An 18758-nucleotide genomic window follows, 5' to 3' on the forward strand; every position below is an offset into this window, starting at 1 on the left:
ACGTTCCCAGAGAAAAGCAAGTCACAGAAAAACAAAACTGGGCTGACTTTGCTGTGTAGAGGTAGCTGGAGGAATGATACGAGCCCCTGGTAAAATGTCAAACATCAGAGTCCACAGGCCACCTGTCTGACAGCGGTTAGGGTCACTGGCCTCTCGTAATTACTCCACGCACACTTTATCACATAGGACTGCACCGGTGCGCACACATTCACGCCTCCCTCTGCACACGCAGCGCCAGACCCCGGCCGGTCCTGCGCTCCTATTCTACACGCGCGCCCAGGAGGCGGGTCCGCCTCGGGCCGCACAGAGCGCCGTCCACTAGGGAACCCGTCGCCCACCGAGGTCATCCGTTTCCGGACGCGAGACACAGTCCCTAGGGCGGCAGCCGAGGGGTTTTCCTGAACAACCAGCAGGACAAGCGCCCCTGCAGACTCAGCCGCTGGTTCGTTTAAATCGTAGAGACACCGCTCTCCGAAGGTGGCTTTCCGCCTGCGCCGCTCAGAGGATGCAGCCGCCCGGCGACCTTTCGGCCGGTCACACAAACTCCAGGCCACCACGCCCGGCCTCGCCAACCACCCTCTCGCTCACCATTGGAGCGACTTCCCGACTCGTTCTTGCAGTAGCCGCAGCGGTAGAAGTCTTCGCCCTCGAAATACTCTACGATGCTAGGTGAGAGCGAGGTCCAGGAAGCCATGGCTTTAGCCCAACCCAGACTCAGCCGCCAGGACAAACACCGCCGCCGCCGCCACCCCACAATGCAGCGCGGCGCCAGGGCGCCCCGAGGCTCGTGGGAAAGCCACTCAGGCGTCCCCAGGCCTCGCCCAGCCCGGCGCCTCTCGGGGCTGACGCCGTGCGCGCCATCTTGACCTAGGGCAGCTTTCTGCTATTTCCGTTCTTTCCCGTGAGGGGCAGTCAGCCTCCGGGAGGGTGAGGCGGGCGCGCGGCCGGGCGGAGGGGTGGAAGGAGCTAGAAGGGAAACCGGCTGGGAACAGATGAGTACGAAAGGAGAAGTCGGAGTGGGGGCCACAACCGCTCTCACCCGGTGCAGGGGCCGGCCGGACGTGGCGGACGCCTGCGAGGGCTGGTGCTAGGCGGACGCAGCTGCCCGGTCCACAGGACACTCACCGCAGGACGCCTTGCCCTCCCTGGAGTCGCAGTAGCCGCAATGGTACCCAGCCTTGAGGCCCTTGTACTCCACGACCGAGGCCATGGCCGCCGTAGGGTCGGTGTGGGCCGGCCCCGCCTCTCGCTGCCCCGGGCTGACTCCGCAAAGCTCGGCGGCTGGAGCGGGAGGGGTGCAGGACAAGGCCGGGCGCGGAGCTCCTGGGGCTTCCCTGTCCTAGGTGGATGCTGGTCGTGCCTTCCAACCCGGTGTTTGGGCCAGGCTCCACACTGGATCAGCAGTCCTCTTCTCTGCAGAGCTGTGCGTTATCAGCCCATTTCACAGATGAAGAAACTGACTCGAGACCAGTCAGTTTCACCTAGTCATATCCTGCTGGTCTCGGGTTGAAAATTACCCTCGTGTCAGCTGGCTTAAATGCCTGCCCCTAATTACAGAAATATAAACAGACATAAACAGAGTGCTGAGAGTTCTCCAGTAGAAAACTTGGCACTTTTAAGGAAACAGTCTGATTGGCCTCCAATCCCAGCTACTCAGGAGGTGTTCATGTCCTAGGCTATGCGGGGTAAAGCACTTGCCTAGCAATCACCAGGACTGCAGAGTGAGACACTGTCTCAAAAACATACACACACACACACACACACACACACACACACACACTTTAACCAGTACCAACAAAAAAAAAAAAAAAGGAAGCCGCTATCAGAGTCAGTTGGCTTCTGCTGGGTGTCACATCCTAAAAGTTTTGAGAAAATGAAAACTCTATGTTTTAAATATAAGCATATTTCAATATTTAAAAAATGTACTTCTACAGGCCAAACAAACCGTTTATAAAGGCTGAATTCAGCTCATGGCCTTCCAATTTGGGACTGTAACATAGAGCACTGCAAAATGGAACTTGAGGGTTTTTTTTCTTTCCAAGGTAAGTAATTTCTCCAAACTTCCATCTACTGAGCACATAGCTAGCACCTGCTCCTCTTCTCTGCCCAAAAAAAATGACAGGACTATGCAGATGCTGCCTCGGGAGGCCAGGAGCCTGGTTCCTTTTCCCCAAGAGGAGGATGAGCAGTGATAACTCAGATGTGAAGATCTGCAGTGTCTCAGGGTGCTCCTCCGCCTCTGTTCCTTACTATAAAAGACCATGCTCACTGTAAATGGTGAGATGGTGATTTGAGGCAAATAGGCCCTTCCATCTCTGTGGAACTATAAGTATTTCCCTCCAAATAGAGTCCACATACACACACACAAAAAGTATACACACTACAGCAGTTCACAAAGAAGTAAATGTCTGGAAGCTAATGACCACCACTTGGAGCACCTATTGCAATTGTAGAGGCCAAAGGTAATTTGTATTAATCTCATGATGTCTCAATAAATGTAATATTAAAATATCTATATGAGTTTTTCTTGATGTATGCATGTTTTGGGCAGATTGTATATGGCCTCCTTTGATTTGGTCAGCTGCGAGCAGATGAACCTGAATATGTAAGCCTAAACACAAAACCACTATTTTAAAGAAGATACATGATGGAATAAGAAACGGGGCAAAGTGTGAATGCATTTCCTTCAACAAGATGATATTCCTTAATCTTTCCCTCCTTGTGTTCAGATAATTTAAGCCCATTTGGCCTCACAGTCAACAATAATGCTGATTGGGGCGGGTCAGTGTTTAAAAGTCAGTCATGAAGCCAGCACTCGAGAGGCTGAGGCAGGAGGATCATTGCAAGTTTGAGACCAGGCTGGACTACAAAGTGAGCTCAAGGTCAGCCTGAACTGCATAGCAAGACCTGGTCTCAAAAACAAAATGGGGCTGGGGATTTAGCTCAGTGGCATAAGCACCTGCCTTGCAAGCAGGCAGTCATGAGTTCGATCCCCAGTATCGATAAAAAGGAAAAAGACAAAAAAAAATTTAGTCATGAAACACGGAAAAACAGAAGCAAACGAGGTCCTTTCAGTGTTCTTCAAATGTCTACTGTATTTGCAATGTGAAGAGGAGGTTCTTGGCCTAGTGACACATTTCTAACCATCATTTGTACTTCATACAATCAGAAGGAACATGAGAGATGGCCATGCAGTATGCAGGGGATTGTCAAGGTCCCTCTAGGATTTCCTGCTCCTAACAGGAAATTGAGTTGAAGACTCCTGCTCCATTAGTGCCCATATCAAACTCACAACCTCGAACTTGCCAGGCAGGCAAGTGCCACTGAGCTATATCTCTGGCCCTAGTACCCATAATCTTAAGGACGCCTTCTGAGCTTGGGATTTAACTCAGTAGCATAAGCGCCTACCTGGCAAGTGTGAGGTCATGAGTTCAATCCCTGGTACCAAAAAACAAAGCCTTCACTCACTTTGTTCTTCCTGGCAGATTTGACTATTTCCAGCCCTTGCCTGGACAGGCTCTCATTTTGAATGAAAGCAAGAGCCTGTGAAATAAGAAGAGGAAAACCACCATATTCTGAACAGAAAATAGGAGGCCAGAAGGCTTTTTAGGTCTTTTTTATACACTATTTCCCCTTAATACATGTCCCGCTTTTCTTGATTTTAGTATTAATGGTCAATCATGGTCCAAGACTAATAAAGTTTCAAAATAAAAAATTTTCACATTTTAAATGTGTGATTCTTAGTGTGAGGAAATCTGCCACCCCACTCAGTCATGCCTGTCGTGAGGAAGGGTGTACATCATGCCACACTGCTGCTCTGCTGGAACTCACAACTTACTGGGATTGTAAAAACACCGGTGGTGAATTAAAGAGGCAGAGTTTAAAGGAAGAGAACTTACTTAAAAAGGGCAGAGAGAAGATAGACAGCTACTCTGGAAGACCAGGGGGCATCAGAAGCAAATACCCGTGGGTTTTTGCCCTCAGCTCCTTTTTATAAAGACTGGCATCCCTGCTCCACATGGGGCACCTGGAGCTTGTAATGGTCTGACTGCCTCTCTGGCTGGCTGTGACCCAGGCCTGGGCACCACTGCCTACATTCTTTTGGGCATTTGATTCCTTCCTGGCCTTTTGTGATGGATAAGGGTAGGGAAGAGGAGCCTCATAGAAGGGCAGCTCAGCGTTAAGACATAAGGGAACACAGGAGTGTGTCTGGTGAGAGTACAGATAGAAGTATGCATAGGTGTCCATATGTCTTTTCTATATTACCTAAGAATCCACAGCCAGGCATGGTGGCTCACACCTGTAATCCCAGCATTTGGGAGGCTGAGGTGGGAGGATCGCTGCAAGTTCCACACCAGCCTGGGCCACAAAGTGAGCTCAAGGCCAGCCTGAACTGCATAGCGGGACCTCATCTCAAAAAGACAAAAAAAAAGGGAAAAAAAAAAAATCCTTGGTGGCTGCCTCTTGTCTCTATCTTATTAGGTAAAGGTAGGAGCTGGGTACCCTGGTCTTTCTTGTTCCTGGCTACATCCCTGTGTTGCCTCAGACTCTTCCTGCTAAATTCCTACCTGGCACCTTCTCAGACCTGGTTCTGTCTGTTTACCTTTGTCTTTCTAATTGCTGGAGTCTAACTGCAGAGGCAAAAGCTGCCTTAGTAAGATTTTCTATTGATTTATTTAGTAAAACTTAATGAGATCCTATTTCTCCTCTTTCCTGCCTGTGACCCCCCAACCCCGTTCCTACAATGCCCAGCACATGAAGCATCCCATGTTGTATATACAACCTGTCTGCCCCAGTGGTCAGTTAGCTATTAAGGTATTGCAGCGTTTGCATTTGGGTAACCCTTATCTTAATATGACCCTAGAGTGCAAGCGTAGTGATACTGGCAATTTGGATATGCCAGAGAAGCCATAAGTGCTTAAGTCCAAAAGTGAAATTCTTTGGCTTATTAGGCAAAAAAAAAAAATCTAATGCTGAGGCTCCTAAGATCTATATTTTGAGAAACTCCACTCACATACCTTTTATTAGATTATATGGTTATATTTGTCCTATTAATTTCTTACTGTGCCTAATTTATAAATTAAACTTTATCACAGTTGTATGTGTATGCGTGTGTGTTAATCCTTAACAGCAACTTCACAAAACAAGAAACATAAGTCACAGAGACAGAATAACTTTCCCATGGTCATACAACTAGTAAACCATTTACATAAGAAGGAGAAACAGTCATAAAAATAAAAGAAACTAAAGAGAAAAAGAAATCAACGCAAGTTTGGACCTATGTGGGGCAGTGGTACCTAGATATCTTTATTTTGCTAAAGGTCAGAGACAAAATTTGAATCTTCCAGGCCTAAATGAGGATTACAAAAAAAGAAAAAGGAGCAAAACTTTCCAGGTACAACGGGATCGGTTGCATTCCCAGATACTTAGGATGCTGAGGCAGGAGGATCTCAAGCTCAATGCCAATCTGGGGAATTTAGCAGGATGCTGTCTCAAAATAAAAAGAGCTCACTGAGAGAGCATGAGGCCCTGGATTCAATCCCCAGTACTCCCTCCCCCAGAGAGGCAAAGTTTTAATTACTTTACTCCTTTGGGGAGGAAAAGAAAAACATTGTTACAATGTCCTGCTGCTGATAAGATGCTAGCAATAGGGGTTGTCTTTGCTTTAATTTTCTTACTTGACAGAAAAAAAAATGTTGATAATGCTATACTAAATCTTGGTAACATTTTTTATTTTACCAGATATGATATCTAGCCTGGAAAACACATCATATATTAGGCCTTGGCAATGTGAAGAGCAGTTCACGTTCCTTGAATGAAAGAGAACAGTGAAATAGCTTCTTCTTTCCCTCCACTAAGGTGTTAGAAGTAGAGGGGATCTTGGTTAAGTCAGTGGGAAAAGGGCAAAAGACAGAGAGGAAAACTAAGGGCAGAGAGAAGGGCATACTAGTCTGGGCACACAGAGAGAAGTAGTGGGAACACAGACAGAAGACTGGATGCTTTTCTCTACTGTTGAGACTGGCTGTCCAACTTGGTAGATATTAGCCACATGTAGCTCCTAAACTAGACTAAAAAGTACCTCAGGGGGCTGGAGATTTAGCTCAGTGGCATAAGCGCCTGCCTTGCAAGCAGGCAGTCGTGAGTTCGATCCCCGGTACCGATAAAAACGAAAAAGACCAAAAAAAAAAAAAAAACCAAAATCTACACCCAGTCATATCATTCAAACTGCAGGAAATCAAAGAAAAAACTCTCTGAAAGCCAGGGAGAGGTAGAGACAGAGAGACAGAGAGATAGACACAGAGACAGAGACAGAGAGAAAGAAAACCCTACATAGAGGACCCTGGAGCAAGAATTACATTTGACTTCTCTTCAGAACACATGGAAGCAGGAAGAATGGAATAAAATAGTTAAACTGTTGCAAATAAATCTAGAATTCTGTATCCACTGAAATTATCCTTCAAAAGTTAAAGAGAAAATTCCCTAGATGAACAATAACAGAGGGACTTTGTTGCTAGTATACTTGCTTTGCTAGAAATGTTAAGCTGTTCACAAAAAAGAAAAATAATAAAGCTAAGATATTTTAATTTGCATACAAAGGAAGAGCATTAAAGAAGATATAAATGGAATAAAATAATTCATTTTTAAAACTTAATTGATCTAACTGGTAATAAATGGTTTAAAATAATAGCAACTTGTACTCAGTAATTACACCTTATGGATAGGTAGAATGGCAATTACAGCTTACGGAAATAAATAGTAGCAGTGTTATAAGGAATGGGAGGGAAGAACTGAAAATACTGTCACAAGACACTTGCACTACCTATGACTTCATGTAGTGTTGTTTGAAACAGCACTTCAATTCATTCTAAATGTATAGTAAACCCAATGGCAATCATTTTATTTATTTTCATTTATTTATTTATTTATTGGTAGCCAGGTTTGAACTCACGACTTTATGTTTGCCAGGCAGGCGCTGGTGCTACTGAGCTAATTCCTCAGGCCCTTGACCACCTTTTAGAGAGTAAAAAACAGTATAGCTGATAGCTAAAAGAGAAAATACAGAAAATCATATTAAATCTTTAAAAGGAGAAAAGGCCAAAAAACAAGAGTGAAAGAACAAGACCAACTTATAGAAAACAATAGCTATGAATCCCAACTATATGATCCAACTATGTCAGCCAAATGAAAGCTATTAATCCAATTATATCAATAATCACTTTAAATTGCAGCAATCTCATATACTAGTTAAAAAGACAGAACTGTTCTTTCAATGTGGATTAAAGAAACAAGACCCAATTACATACTGTCTACAAAAAAACAACCACTGTAAACATAAAAAGACAAACAGATGAAAAAGGGTATGAAGATACCATGATGACACTAATCAAAATAAACTTAGGCTAACTATATTAATTTCATATAAAACATAAATGAAGGATAAACAGAGGCATTATGGCAGGATGTGGTAGCACCCACTTAGGAGAGTAAGGCAAGAGGATTGAAAGTTTGAAGCCAGGCTGCACCATATAGGAAGACCTTGTCTCTCAAAAAAAAAAAAAGTCATGACATAATGTACAAAAGTACAAAGGTCAGTTCCCCAAGATACAACAATCAATAGGTCTGCACTTAAGAACAGAGTGGCAAAAGAAAACATTTCTAAAATTTATTTGGAAACAGAAGAAAACCTAGAATAGCAAGGGCAATTCTGGGAAACAAAAGCAATGCAGGAGGCATCTCAATTCCTGACCTGAAACTATACTACAAAGCTACAGTGATAAAATCAGCGTGGTACTGGCAAAGAAACTGACCTGAAGATCAATGGAACGGATTAGAAGATGCAAACACAACTACAAAGACACTCAGCCACCTTATATTTGACAAAGAGGCTAAACAGGTTCACTGGAAAAAATCCTCTTTAATAAATAGTGCTGGAAAAATTGGCTTTCCACATAGTGAACACTGAAAATAGACCCATGTCTATCACCATGCACTAAACTAAAGTCAAAGTGTGTCAGAGATCTAAATATTAAAACAGAAACACTAGATCTATTGGAAGACAAGGTAGGCAGAAATCCTGGAAACATAGGGGTAGGTCAAGAGTTCATGAACAAAACACGAACCACTTGGGAACTACTTCAAAGAACCACAACTGGGATCTCATCTTATTAAAAAGTTTTTGTACCTCAAAAGAAACCACCAACAAAGTGAAAAGAAAACCCACAGAATGGGAAAGAATTTTAGCCAGCTGTCCCCAAGACAAAGGACTTATATCCAGAACATACAAAGAATTGAAAAACACCAAATTCCCACTCCAAAAATGGGTATCTGAGATGAATATGCATTTCTCAGATGAAGATATACAAATGACAAATAAATACAGGAAGAAAGATTCACCATCACTGGTCATTCAAGAAATGCAAATGAAAACAGCATTGAGATTCCATCTCACTCTAGAAAGAACGGCTGCCATCAAGAAATTGACAGATAACAAATGTTAGCGGGGCTGTGGGGGAAAAGGAACACTGCTCCACCGTTGGTGGGAGTGTAGACTGGTATAGCCACTGTGTAAACCAGTATGGAGATTCCTCAAAAAACTAGGATTGGAGGTTCCATTCAATCTAGCTATTCCCCTTCTGGATATTTTCCCAGAAAAATTGAAAATATGTCACAATGATATATGAGCACCCATGTTTATAGCAGCACAATTTGTAATAGCTAAATCTTGGAAACAATCAAAATGTCCATCAACTGCAGATTGGATCAAAGAGATGTGATACTTTTAAACAATGGAATATATAAAAGGCTATAAAAAAGGCTCTTGAGGCTTTTATAGATAAATGGAAGCAACTTGAAACTATCCTAAGTGAAATAAATCAGACTCACATTTGTAAATATTGTATTGCCTCTGTAGTGTAAAATAATAATTAATAATCAATTATAATTAATAATTAAAATCTGAAAGAGTAATAAGATTCAAAATGTACAATAGACATTGCAATAATGAAGCAGAAAAAGTGCTCAAGGAAAGAATAACTTATAGGTATACACATATAACTGTATGAATGTATAAGTGTGCAAGATAGATAACCACACTAATTCTATTAGTTCATCAAAAAGAATACTTTGTTCTGTCATTATTTGTCTGTCCATTTTTATGCTTAGATTTTGTAACTTGAACAACTACTTCTAAGATAACAATATGTAATATATTAACTAGTGCTGATTTCTTGTTATTTTTTGAAATTCTGTATTATTTCTGCCCTTTTTTCTATTTTGCTTTTTAAAAATAAAAAAGTAACAGAGTGGCAGGATATTTCAGGTATATAGTGATAAAACTGCAAGGAGAAATAGATTAATCCACTATTTATAGTTGGAGACTTAAACACCTCCCCACCAGTAGTTGACAGATCCAGCAAGACGAAAATCAGTAAAGTTACAAACAGCACCATCAATCAACTGAATTAATTGACATCTGTAAAATTCTTCATTCTTCTCAGCCCCACACAGAACATACACCAAAAGAGGCCACATTCTAGGCTGTAAAAAGTTTCTCTTTTTTTCCTGGAGTAAAAAATCTTTTTAAAAGAGTAAAAATCACATAATGCTTGCTTCCAGACTACAGTGAAATTGCACTAACATCAGTTAGAAAGATAGCTGGAGAATGTCAGACTCTTGGAAATTAACACACTTCTAAGTAACATGTAAGTCAAAGAGGACTTGGGCCTGGCGTACAGCTCAGTGGCACAGCACTTGCCTGGGAAGCATAAGGTCCTGAGCTTGATTCCTGGTACTTACATACAAAAAGAGAAATTAGAAATACATTGAACCAAATAAAATTAAAGTTTGTGGGATGAACCAAAAGTAGTGTTTATGGGAAAATGTATAGTCTTAAATGACTTTATTACAGCTGGGTGTGGTGGCACACGCCTGAAGTCCCAGCACTCATGAGGCTGAGGTAGGAAGATCATTGTGAGTTTGAGAGCAGTCTGGGTTACAAAGTGAGCTCAAGGCCAACCTGAACTGCAAAATTAGACCTTGCTTCAAAAAGACGTAAATAAATACATAAATGACTTTATTACAAATGATTTAAAATCAATATTCTAAGCTTCTACCTTAGGAAACAAGAAAAAGCACAAATTAAATTCCAAATCATAAAAAGAAATAATAAAATCTAGACCAAAAAAAATCAATGAAATTAAAAATAAGAAATCAAAAGGTAAAGTCAATGAAACCAAAATCTGATTCTTTAAAAGATCAATTAAATTGATAAATATCAAGATCAATAGAAGAAAAACTACCAATACCAGAAATGAAGTGGAACAATCACTACTGCACCCATGAACATTCAAAGGCCAATAAAGAAATAGGAAAAAAAAAAATAGGAACATCTCTATAGATACACAGATACCCAGGCTACAAAGGACAGACAGAATACAGGGATTGAAAGAGGGCTGCTACTGTCACTTGCTGCTTTCTGCCTGCTGTAAGCTGTTTCCCCTCTGCGATGCCCCTCTGCCATGCCACCCTGTCCTGGAGCCAGGTAACTGAGAACTCCAACCTTTACAGACTGCAAACTACAATAAATCTTTCCCCCTTTATCTTTGGGTATCAGATATTTTGTCTCAGCAGCAAGAAAGATGTAGCTAACACAACCACTCACATTTGATACTACACTTTGGTGACACTTGCATTGGCACAAAAACAGAGATTTAAGTAGAAATGGTACAAAATATGTACGATATGACTTACTGTATGAGAACTATAAACCTCAAATGAAATAAAGTTCCATACAAATTGAGAGATATTCTATATTGATTGAAGGAAAATGAATAGAAGATGTCAGTTCTTTTCAACTCAGTCTCTGCATTCAGTGAAATTATAGTCAAAACCACAGGAGCTATTTTTTATGGGTTTCAACAAAAATAATTCCAAAGTTTAAATGAAAACCCCTAAGACCCAGAATAACTGAGACAATACAGAAGAACAAAACTGAAGAATTTACACTATCTGACTTCAAGACTTACTGTAAAACTACATTAACCAAGACAACATAGCACTGGAAAACAAACAGATCAATGAAACCAAATAGAAAGCACAGAGAGCCGTACAAACGCAGTCATCCCAGTGCCAGAAGTGACTCTGTGATACGCTGCAGTTCAGGTCAAGTTCAGTTTACATGAAAAGTCGTTAACAGTACTTTGCATTCAGGAACCATCAGTATCTCCTATACAAGCTGGGACTTCTCATATCTAAATAAACATATTTCATGACTTTCTATGAAAGGATAAAATTTAGGAGTATGATAAAATACTTGTTATCAAAGTTAGTTTCTTTATACAATCCAAACCATCTGTTTTGAGAAAAACAAGTCATCAGTCAATTGTGTAAGAGAAAACTCTAGTTTTGCGTAGTTTGTTTCAGGCAGATTTACCATCAAAAAGTTTGGGTATTTATTTGGCTGTTTTGAATTCTTTTCCCCTTCTAGTTTCTCTTGTCAGAAAAGAAAAACAACTTACAACATGGTATTTAAATAAAAACTTTTAGGTCCATGTGATTTTTTTATAGGTAAGCTTTAATATATGTAACTTGCTTAAGCTGTTTGGCACTAAGATATACCTATTTTTATTTATTTATTTAAAAAAGCTATTACTCTACGCTTGATCTTAGCCAAAAGGCCAAGACAGTGAGGCTTCTATCAATGTTTTCCCTTGTAGTAAAACAAAACCACGAAGTACTTCACACAGTCTCTGGCTCTTAGGCAGAGAGTAAATGACTTGTGTTAATATACCATTGTCAGGTCATAGGTATACCAAGATTTTGTCTGAATCAGTATCATAATGACTTTGACATCTTAGAGGCATGGCTTTTTATCAATTTTTAAATGATATCATGTTTGGATTGCGGAGTAAGTGAACACTAAAATGTAGATTGAAATTTAATTCAGTGTTTGATATGAAAATAGACAAAGCCATTTTGATCTCTTGATACTTCAAACTCACTAATTTCTTAAAGCATATATTTTACTTTTATAACTTTATTTCTACTCCATGTAAAAATATTTTTGAGGGCTGGGGATTTAGCTCAGTGGCATAAGCGCCTGCCCTGCAAATGCACAGTTGTGAGTTTGATCCCTGGTACCAAAAAAAAATTTTTTTTTTGACACTTTCAAACACTTCTTTGCAAACAGCAAATTTGGAGAGGGATAGATTTTATTCCTAAAAAGAAACCAGTTTGTAAAATTAACCACCGTATTTTCTTCTTTTTATATTTTTGTGTGTGGGTGTGTTGTTTCGGGCTTTTTGGTACTAGAGAGTGAATCCAGGGCCTTTGTACTGAGCTCTTTCTTATTTTGACACAGGGTCCTGGTAAATTGCCCAGGCAGGACTTGAACTTGTGATCCTCTTGCTTTAGCTTTCCAGATTGCTGGGATTACAGGCATGTGCCACCGGACTCAGATCACATTTGCTTTCTAAGGAGGAACATTATTTTTAAAAGTATACCAATTGTCTTATGTGTCTTATGACTTTTAGCCTTTTAGTCTGGCTGTTAATTTGTATGTGTGGTAACTAACTGCATAAGGACTGTAAGCTAAATAAATGCTGGAAAAAAGGAGGATAAAAGGAAATCAAAAGAATCAAGGTATGTTATGTTCATGTACCAATTCCCTATGAATGTAATCATTATGCACTGAAACCATGTACTAATACAATTTTTAATTTTTTTTTTTTTTTTTTTTGTACCAGGAATCAAACTCAGGAGCTTGCACTTGCCAGGCAGGAACTGTGCTGCTGAGCTACATCCTCAACCCTTAATATTTTTTAAAAAAGAACTGAAGAGGGCTGGGGATTTAGCTCAGCGGCATAAGCGCCTGCCTTGAAAGCAGGCAGCCGTGAGTTCGAACCCTGGTACCGATAAAAATGAAAAAAGACAAAAACAAAAAAAAAAAAAGAACTGAAGAGCTAGAGACATCTCAGTGGACTACGTGATAGTCCTTACATACTAGTACACTACATGATATAACTTACACAAATGGTAAAACATACCTTGAAGTAAACACAAAGAATATTTTCATTAGTTTGTATTTCAACACTAGAATATTTCCTATTTCTGTGACACTAAAAATATATTAACCCGTACTGAAGTTTAAAACCTTTGTGATGGCATTATTTTCTGAGTGACATCAACTAAGGAGTAATCAGAACACATGACTAGGCCATCAGCATATTCTTCCAGCCTCTGCCCATTTTTGAGTTTGCATACGAGACCCACTGCAACACCTTCTACTGGTTCTGTTTCTAGAGACAGAATTCAGTAATTCAATAACAAACACCCAAAAGATGCCCTCAATGCCTTCAAAGCTTTCTCTGACTGCACTTCAATGGGTGCCATGCCTTGGAAACCACCTCTCTAATTTCTTTAAATGGTCATTCAGCCCAGCAGGTGGGCGGTGCATTCCCTGCCAACAGACTATGTCTTCACATTCCGCCTCATAGTAGTCTCTATCTAGGGCAGTGATGACACACAGAAAGCTTGTGACTGCTCTCGTTACCTTAGAAATCAACCCAAGATATCCTCAAAACTCACAAGTAGGTAGCTGAACGTGTAAATGAAGGCCAGAAACTTTAATGGTTGGAAGTCGGTACTTTGCAGAATGGGGAATGGAAGATTAAAGCATTGGGGCAACAGTTCATGAGAAGAACTCAGAGGAAGAGTGAATAGCAAAGATGCTGTACATGAAACTGGCAACTGACCAGGCGATGGCTGAAGCCAAAGACCTAGAAGATAAATGCAAGGCTACAAGAACAATGCGAGTGACCAAAGAGGTTGTGGGGACAGGGGACAGTGGGAGACTCTCGAAGGAGATAGGAGCCACGCAGACCCAACCCTCACAGCCTTCCACAGAGACAGAGTGGTTGGGTCTGAGTACAGAAAACCAGTGAGTATTCTTTTCCTTCCATTTTGGGTATAAGCCACAGAATGTTCGTATCTGGGAACAAATGTAGCACATGGATGAAAATGATGGGAACCAGAATCACAGAGGTCACAGCTGCCACTGAAACCAGCCCTGGACCCACTGACAACTGCTAACCCCTGGCCTCTACTCTCTTTGCCATGAAATGAGGAATAATAAGTACTTCCTAAGGTTTTAAATATTAATAATCCACTTTAAGCTTATAGCACAGCATCTACAGTAATCTCAAAAAACTGTTGCTATAAATAAGGAACTCTTAGAAAAGAGATACATGAAATCAGATTCATCATATTAAGAAATCCGCTTTACTTAAAAGACAAATAGTTCCATGTTCTATGTTACAAAATCTTCTCTTTTGGTTGTTAAATACAGAACTATTTCGTCACTAATCAGGTTAAGAAACATGAGATCTCTAAGACCCCTAAATGTGACTCTGCTCAATGGTAAGGGACAAAGTCTCACTGCATTTATCTGTATTAAATTTTCAAAAAACTTAGCTAATCACTTCACTTTCCATTTAAAATGTAAGCCTTTGACAAGAATCATGGAACATACTTAAAGAGCTGCTAGAAATTTTTACTAATATCTTTACATATAACTGAACTTAAAGTGAATTTAACACCTTTCAAAACTTTTCTCATCAAAACTGGGTTCTTTTGGGGCTGGGGATTTAGCTCAGCGGCATAAGCACCTGCCTTGCAAGCAGGCGGTCGTGAGTTCGATCCCTGGTACCGATAAAAATGAGAAAGACAAAAAAAAAAAAAAAAAAAAAAAAAAACTGGGTTCTTTCATTAACAGTATACAAAAGCAATGGTCTGTGATATTTGAAGCAGCGGTTCCATCTTCTCTTGCCAGTATTAAAATAAATGTGCTAAAAAAGATAAAATAATAAAATAAAATAAATGTGCTTCCCATAGTTGCAACCTCAAAGGCAACGTAGCTCTTGCACCAGAGCACATTTCTTCCTTGCTTCGGGGAAAGGAAGGAGATAAACAGAGTCCTATCCTGTTGGCACAAAGAAATACCTTGTATTGTGTGGCAAGTGGGTCCCAAGTCAACCTCCTGGAGCAGTTCATTCTGTAACATGTTTCCTAATGTCTTTCTCCAAATCCTGGCATTCCTCTTTTTGACATTCCAGATTGAACTGGGCTAGAAATACTAAAGATCCTTGGATTGCAGCAGGTCCCTTTTCCCCACTAGAAAAGAAGATTAAGGTGAGAAAATACATTTTCTATGAACTTCAGATTCATCATTAAGGTCATAGAAAGTTTATTATAGAAGTCAAAAGGGTCCAAGTGTTTCAAGACAAAGTATCCTGTTTAGTCTGGCATTTGATTCTCAAAGCACCTGGACTGATGTCGGTATAGCAGTGAATAAAATAAACACACTATGTCCTCGTAAGCCCTTAATCTAGTGACGGGCATTAAACAAAGTTATCACAAATTGGGGTGTCATGAAAGAATTTCTGTCCGAAAAGCATGTGGAACACGTAAAGAAACGATACATGAGCTGAAATCTAAACATTAGAAACCTGAATACCACAGTGCTGCTGATGTTTGGGGCAGATGAAGGAAGAACATGTGAAAACACTCATATGGCAAAGAGAATACCATTTTTGAGAAAGAGATGTTAGTGTAGCTGCAGCAGAGGCAGATGGAGAAAAAGTAGCAAGAGAAAGAGAATCAGGATATTCAGTCATGTGAGGGGACTCAGCAAATGGCTAAGATAGTCTGAGGGGCCCAGGATGACCTTAGTCACATGATCTCAGGGGTAGCTTGGAAAAAGGGAGAACTTTCAAAAAAGAGAGAACGTGGTTATCTGTTAAATGCTACTTGAGGTCTCACTGATAGTAATCGCAATAGGACCACCGTACTTCCTACTGGAGACCACTCATGACCTAGACAAGAGCAATCTCAGAGCAGTGGACAATGAAAGCCAAATGGAAGGGAATCGGGAAAACAGAGAGAAGTTAGAGAGGGGTTACAGATAAGCACTCAGAGTACACTGTGAAGCCGGGAGCAAAAAGAATGAACGGTAAAGGCATCCCCTAGAGGAAGAGTTCTTTCATTTAAAAAGATTGTATATATAGTGTAGTATGCACACTTTCGTGCTGATAGGAGTGATTTAATAGAGGGGAAGTTTGGTGATGCAGCAAAGGAAACTTGGAATTCCTGAAGCTCAACAAGCATAGGTGGAAGAACTGGCAAAGTTAGGGCAGCCTGACTAGGAAGAGGGTGCTCCCGAGTGCTTGTTTTCTCAAGGACATCCAAAGCAAAGTCCCAGGAGGGAACGCTGCGGGTAGGGGAGGTACAGAGAAAGATGTGACTACAGTACTTGGTTAAGAGACCCCAACTGGGGCAGAGTGTAGGAGTATCAGGCAGGACTAATAACCCCTTTGAGATCTGTACCATGGATCTAAATTCAGGATACCCAACTTTAAAAGTTCTAATTACCCTTTGATAAGAGTTTAGGTGACATCCATTCTTCAGGAGTGAGAAAACTACTAGCCCAACAGTTTCAAAAGGAGAATGAAGCACTTGATAAACTTAAGGCCATGTCTTATGACTTCTGGTTTGCTAAAGCAGAGGCATACTACCATCAACGGTATCAAGAAATCACAATGAAAACAGCACAGGACTACAAAACAGTTCCAGAAATTAAAATACATGAAGATGAGAAGAGATCACAAAGTAAAAAATCAGAAGATGCTAAAAATTGGGAGTACCTAGTGTCTAAGAGGGAACTGAATCACATACAAAAACACATACACCAAATGGAAAGAGCTAAAGGCCTCAGAGACCACAAATATCGACTACTTTCTCAAAGAACTCCAAGTGAAATACTTTCCCCGAAAACGTTGCCACTGGAGGATGAAAAGAATGGAACTATTCAGAAAACACACAAAACTGAAACCAAAAAGCACAAGGTGGCATGGGCCCAGGAGCAGATGACGGGACATCAAGATCGAATGATTCGAGGGAGAAAACTTACGGAGCAGAGAAATAATCAAAAAGATGTTTGGAAACTCTCTAGCTGTGCTCCTCCTCTCCCAAAATCTCAAGCGGTGAAGAAGGTGAAAGAGTATGAAAGGATCACAGCTTATCCTATATTCCAGCCTTACCAGAAAGCACTCATGGAAGTGAATATCCTGAGGGAAAAATCAAAAGAGGCTAAAATTCAAAAACCATTCCCCAGGGAGTTCTTAAGTATACCGCCATTCCTGAGAAGTAAACTAGAAAAATATAAACTTTTAAGTTATTTTACTATTGTATTTCTTTTTAAGCATATTTTATAGTAATTAGTGCAATAAAATTGTAGAAAGTAGACAAAAAGAAAAAGCAACTCCAGATGTGTGGTGTTAAAACAATTTGTGTGATTTCATTTATGGAAAATATCCAAAGCAGGCAAATTTGTAGACAGAAAAGTAGGTTTGTCACTAGTTAGAGTTAAGAGATAGAAGAAGAAAGGGGAGTGACAGTTAATGAATACAGGGTAAGGCGACAAAAATTTTGGAGACAGCTACACAACCTATGAATTAATTTTAAAATACTGAATTGTACTAAGTGAGTAAATTATATCTCAATTAATCTATTTAACAAAAAGAAAATGCTAGAATTTAGAAGGACGTGATCCAAAAAGTATGGGCAAGTGACCTGATTCTGAAGGCCCTGAATTTCACCAGAAAATTAGCAACTGATGAACACACGGGGTTTAAAGGGTTGCAGGGGTTTCTGTCCAAAGAAATAATGTGCCAGTATAGGAATTAAAAGACTGGAGTGGGAGGCAGTTTTATGAAGGTTTAAAATAGCCTATATGCTGTCTAATAAACAGTTGGTTACATATATCTAACATTTTCAATTAGTTTAGGTATTAAAGTTTTGAGCTGTTCAGGAAATAACTGTATATGGATCAAGAGACTAAGACAGTGGAAATCAGAAAAAAGGCAGATATTTCTCCTTTGTTTGTTTTTTGAGACAAGGTCTCACCATACAATCCAGGGGGCCTCGAACTCAAAGCATTCCTCCTGCCTCAGCCTCTAAAGTGCTGAGCCTACAGGAATGGGCCACCATGCTCCACAAAAGCAGGTATTTCACATGTCAGATACTCAGAATTTACTCAATCAACTCTGTTTGGAAAGGAATTGGTAAAAGTGGTATAGCACTCAGAAGACTGATGGAAAAGGAGGTGTCACTTTGCCATGGTTTGAGGATGTACAGGAGACCTCAAGTGATTCTTTGAGATTAGGTAGGATAATATATTGCTCGTTGAAGGTTACACTTAACTTTTTTTCTGTTGGTACTGGGGATTGAACCAAGGTTATCTTCTGTTTGTTTTTTTGGTTCCAGGGATTGAACTCATGACCTTGCGCTTGCCAAGCAGGCACTTATACCGCTGAGCTAAACTCCCAGCCCTCCTCTAATATTTTTTTGAGAGGAGGTCTTGCTAAGTCTCTTAAGTTGCCCTGGCTGGGCTCCAACTTGTGCTTCTCCTGCCTCAGCACCCCAGAGTTCTGGGATTACACAAATGTACCATCACATTCAATCACAATTAACTATTTTTTAAGATGGGAAGTGAGCTTAGTTAAAGGGAAAATACATATATGGCTAGATAGCACAGTCTCCTAGGAAGAGCAGGAATGCTCCAGAAAAATGATGAAAGTAGAAAGTGAAGGAATGGGAGGAAGAAGCCCAGAAAACACTGAGGGCAGATCTGAAAGCCTATCGGAGATCAGAAGGATGAAGCAGCATGCAGAAAGATGGATCCAGGCTATTACTCTTGAGGAAAG

The 18758-nt window shown here is 40.5% G+C and overlaps 2 protein-coding genes across 9 annotated transcripts in view; one reads left to right on the forward strand and one right to left on the reverse strand.

The window, feature by feature from the left end:
• Window positions 1-1722, reverse strand: part of Ate1 (arginyltransferase 1) — a 181342-nt gene extending 179620 nt beyond the window's left edge. Inside the window, exon 1 of one of the 8 annotated variants that reach the window (XM_063244871.1) lies at window positions 1126-1722. In XM_063244871.1, coding sequence (XP_063100941.1) covers window positions 1126-1210 — 85 coding nt within the window. In that variant the 5' untranslated portion in view covers window positions 1211-1722. Of the gene's footprint in view, window positions 1-338; window positions 539-588; window positions 812-1039 lie in introns of those variants that run through there. The other 7 variants (XM_005008080.4, XM_005008079.4, XM_063244872.1 and 4 more) reach the window with 7 other exon arrangements.
• Window positions 1723-13757: 12035 nt separating this feature from the next.
• LOC134472999 (putative uncharacterized protein ZNRD1-AS1) lies at window positions 13758-17210 on the forward strand (the record flags this gene model as incomplete). Its single annotated transcript, XM_063236088.1, has 3 exons — window positions 13758-13936; window positions 15111-15186; window positions 16437-17210. Coding segments are annotated over exons 1-3 (1029 nt in total), but the record flags the coding sequence as incomplete, so codon positions are not given.
• Window positions 17211-18758: the final 1548 nt, after the last annotated feature.

The sequence above is a fragment of the Cavia porcellus genome, unplaced genomic scaffold (assembly GCF_034190915.1).
Source record: "Cavia porcellus strain 051 isolate PalLab524CR breed Dunkin Hartley unplaced genomic scaffold, mCavPor4.1 scaffold_2, whole genome shotgun sequence".
NCBI lineage: Eukaryota > Metazoa > Chordata > Mammalia > Rodentia > Caviidae > Cavia > Cavia porcellus.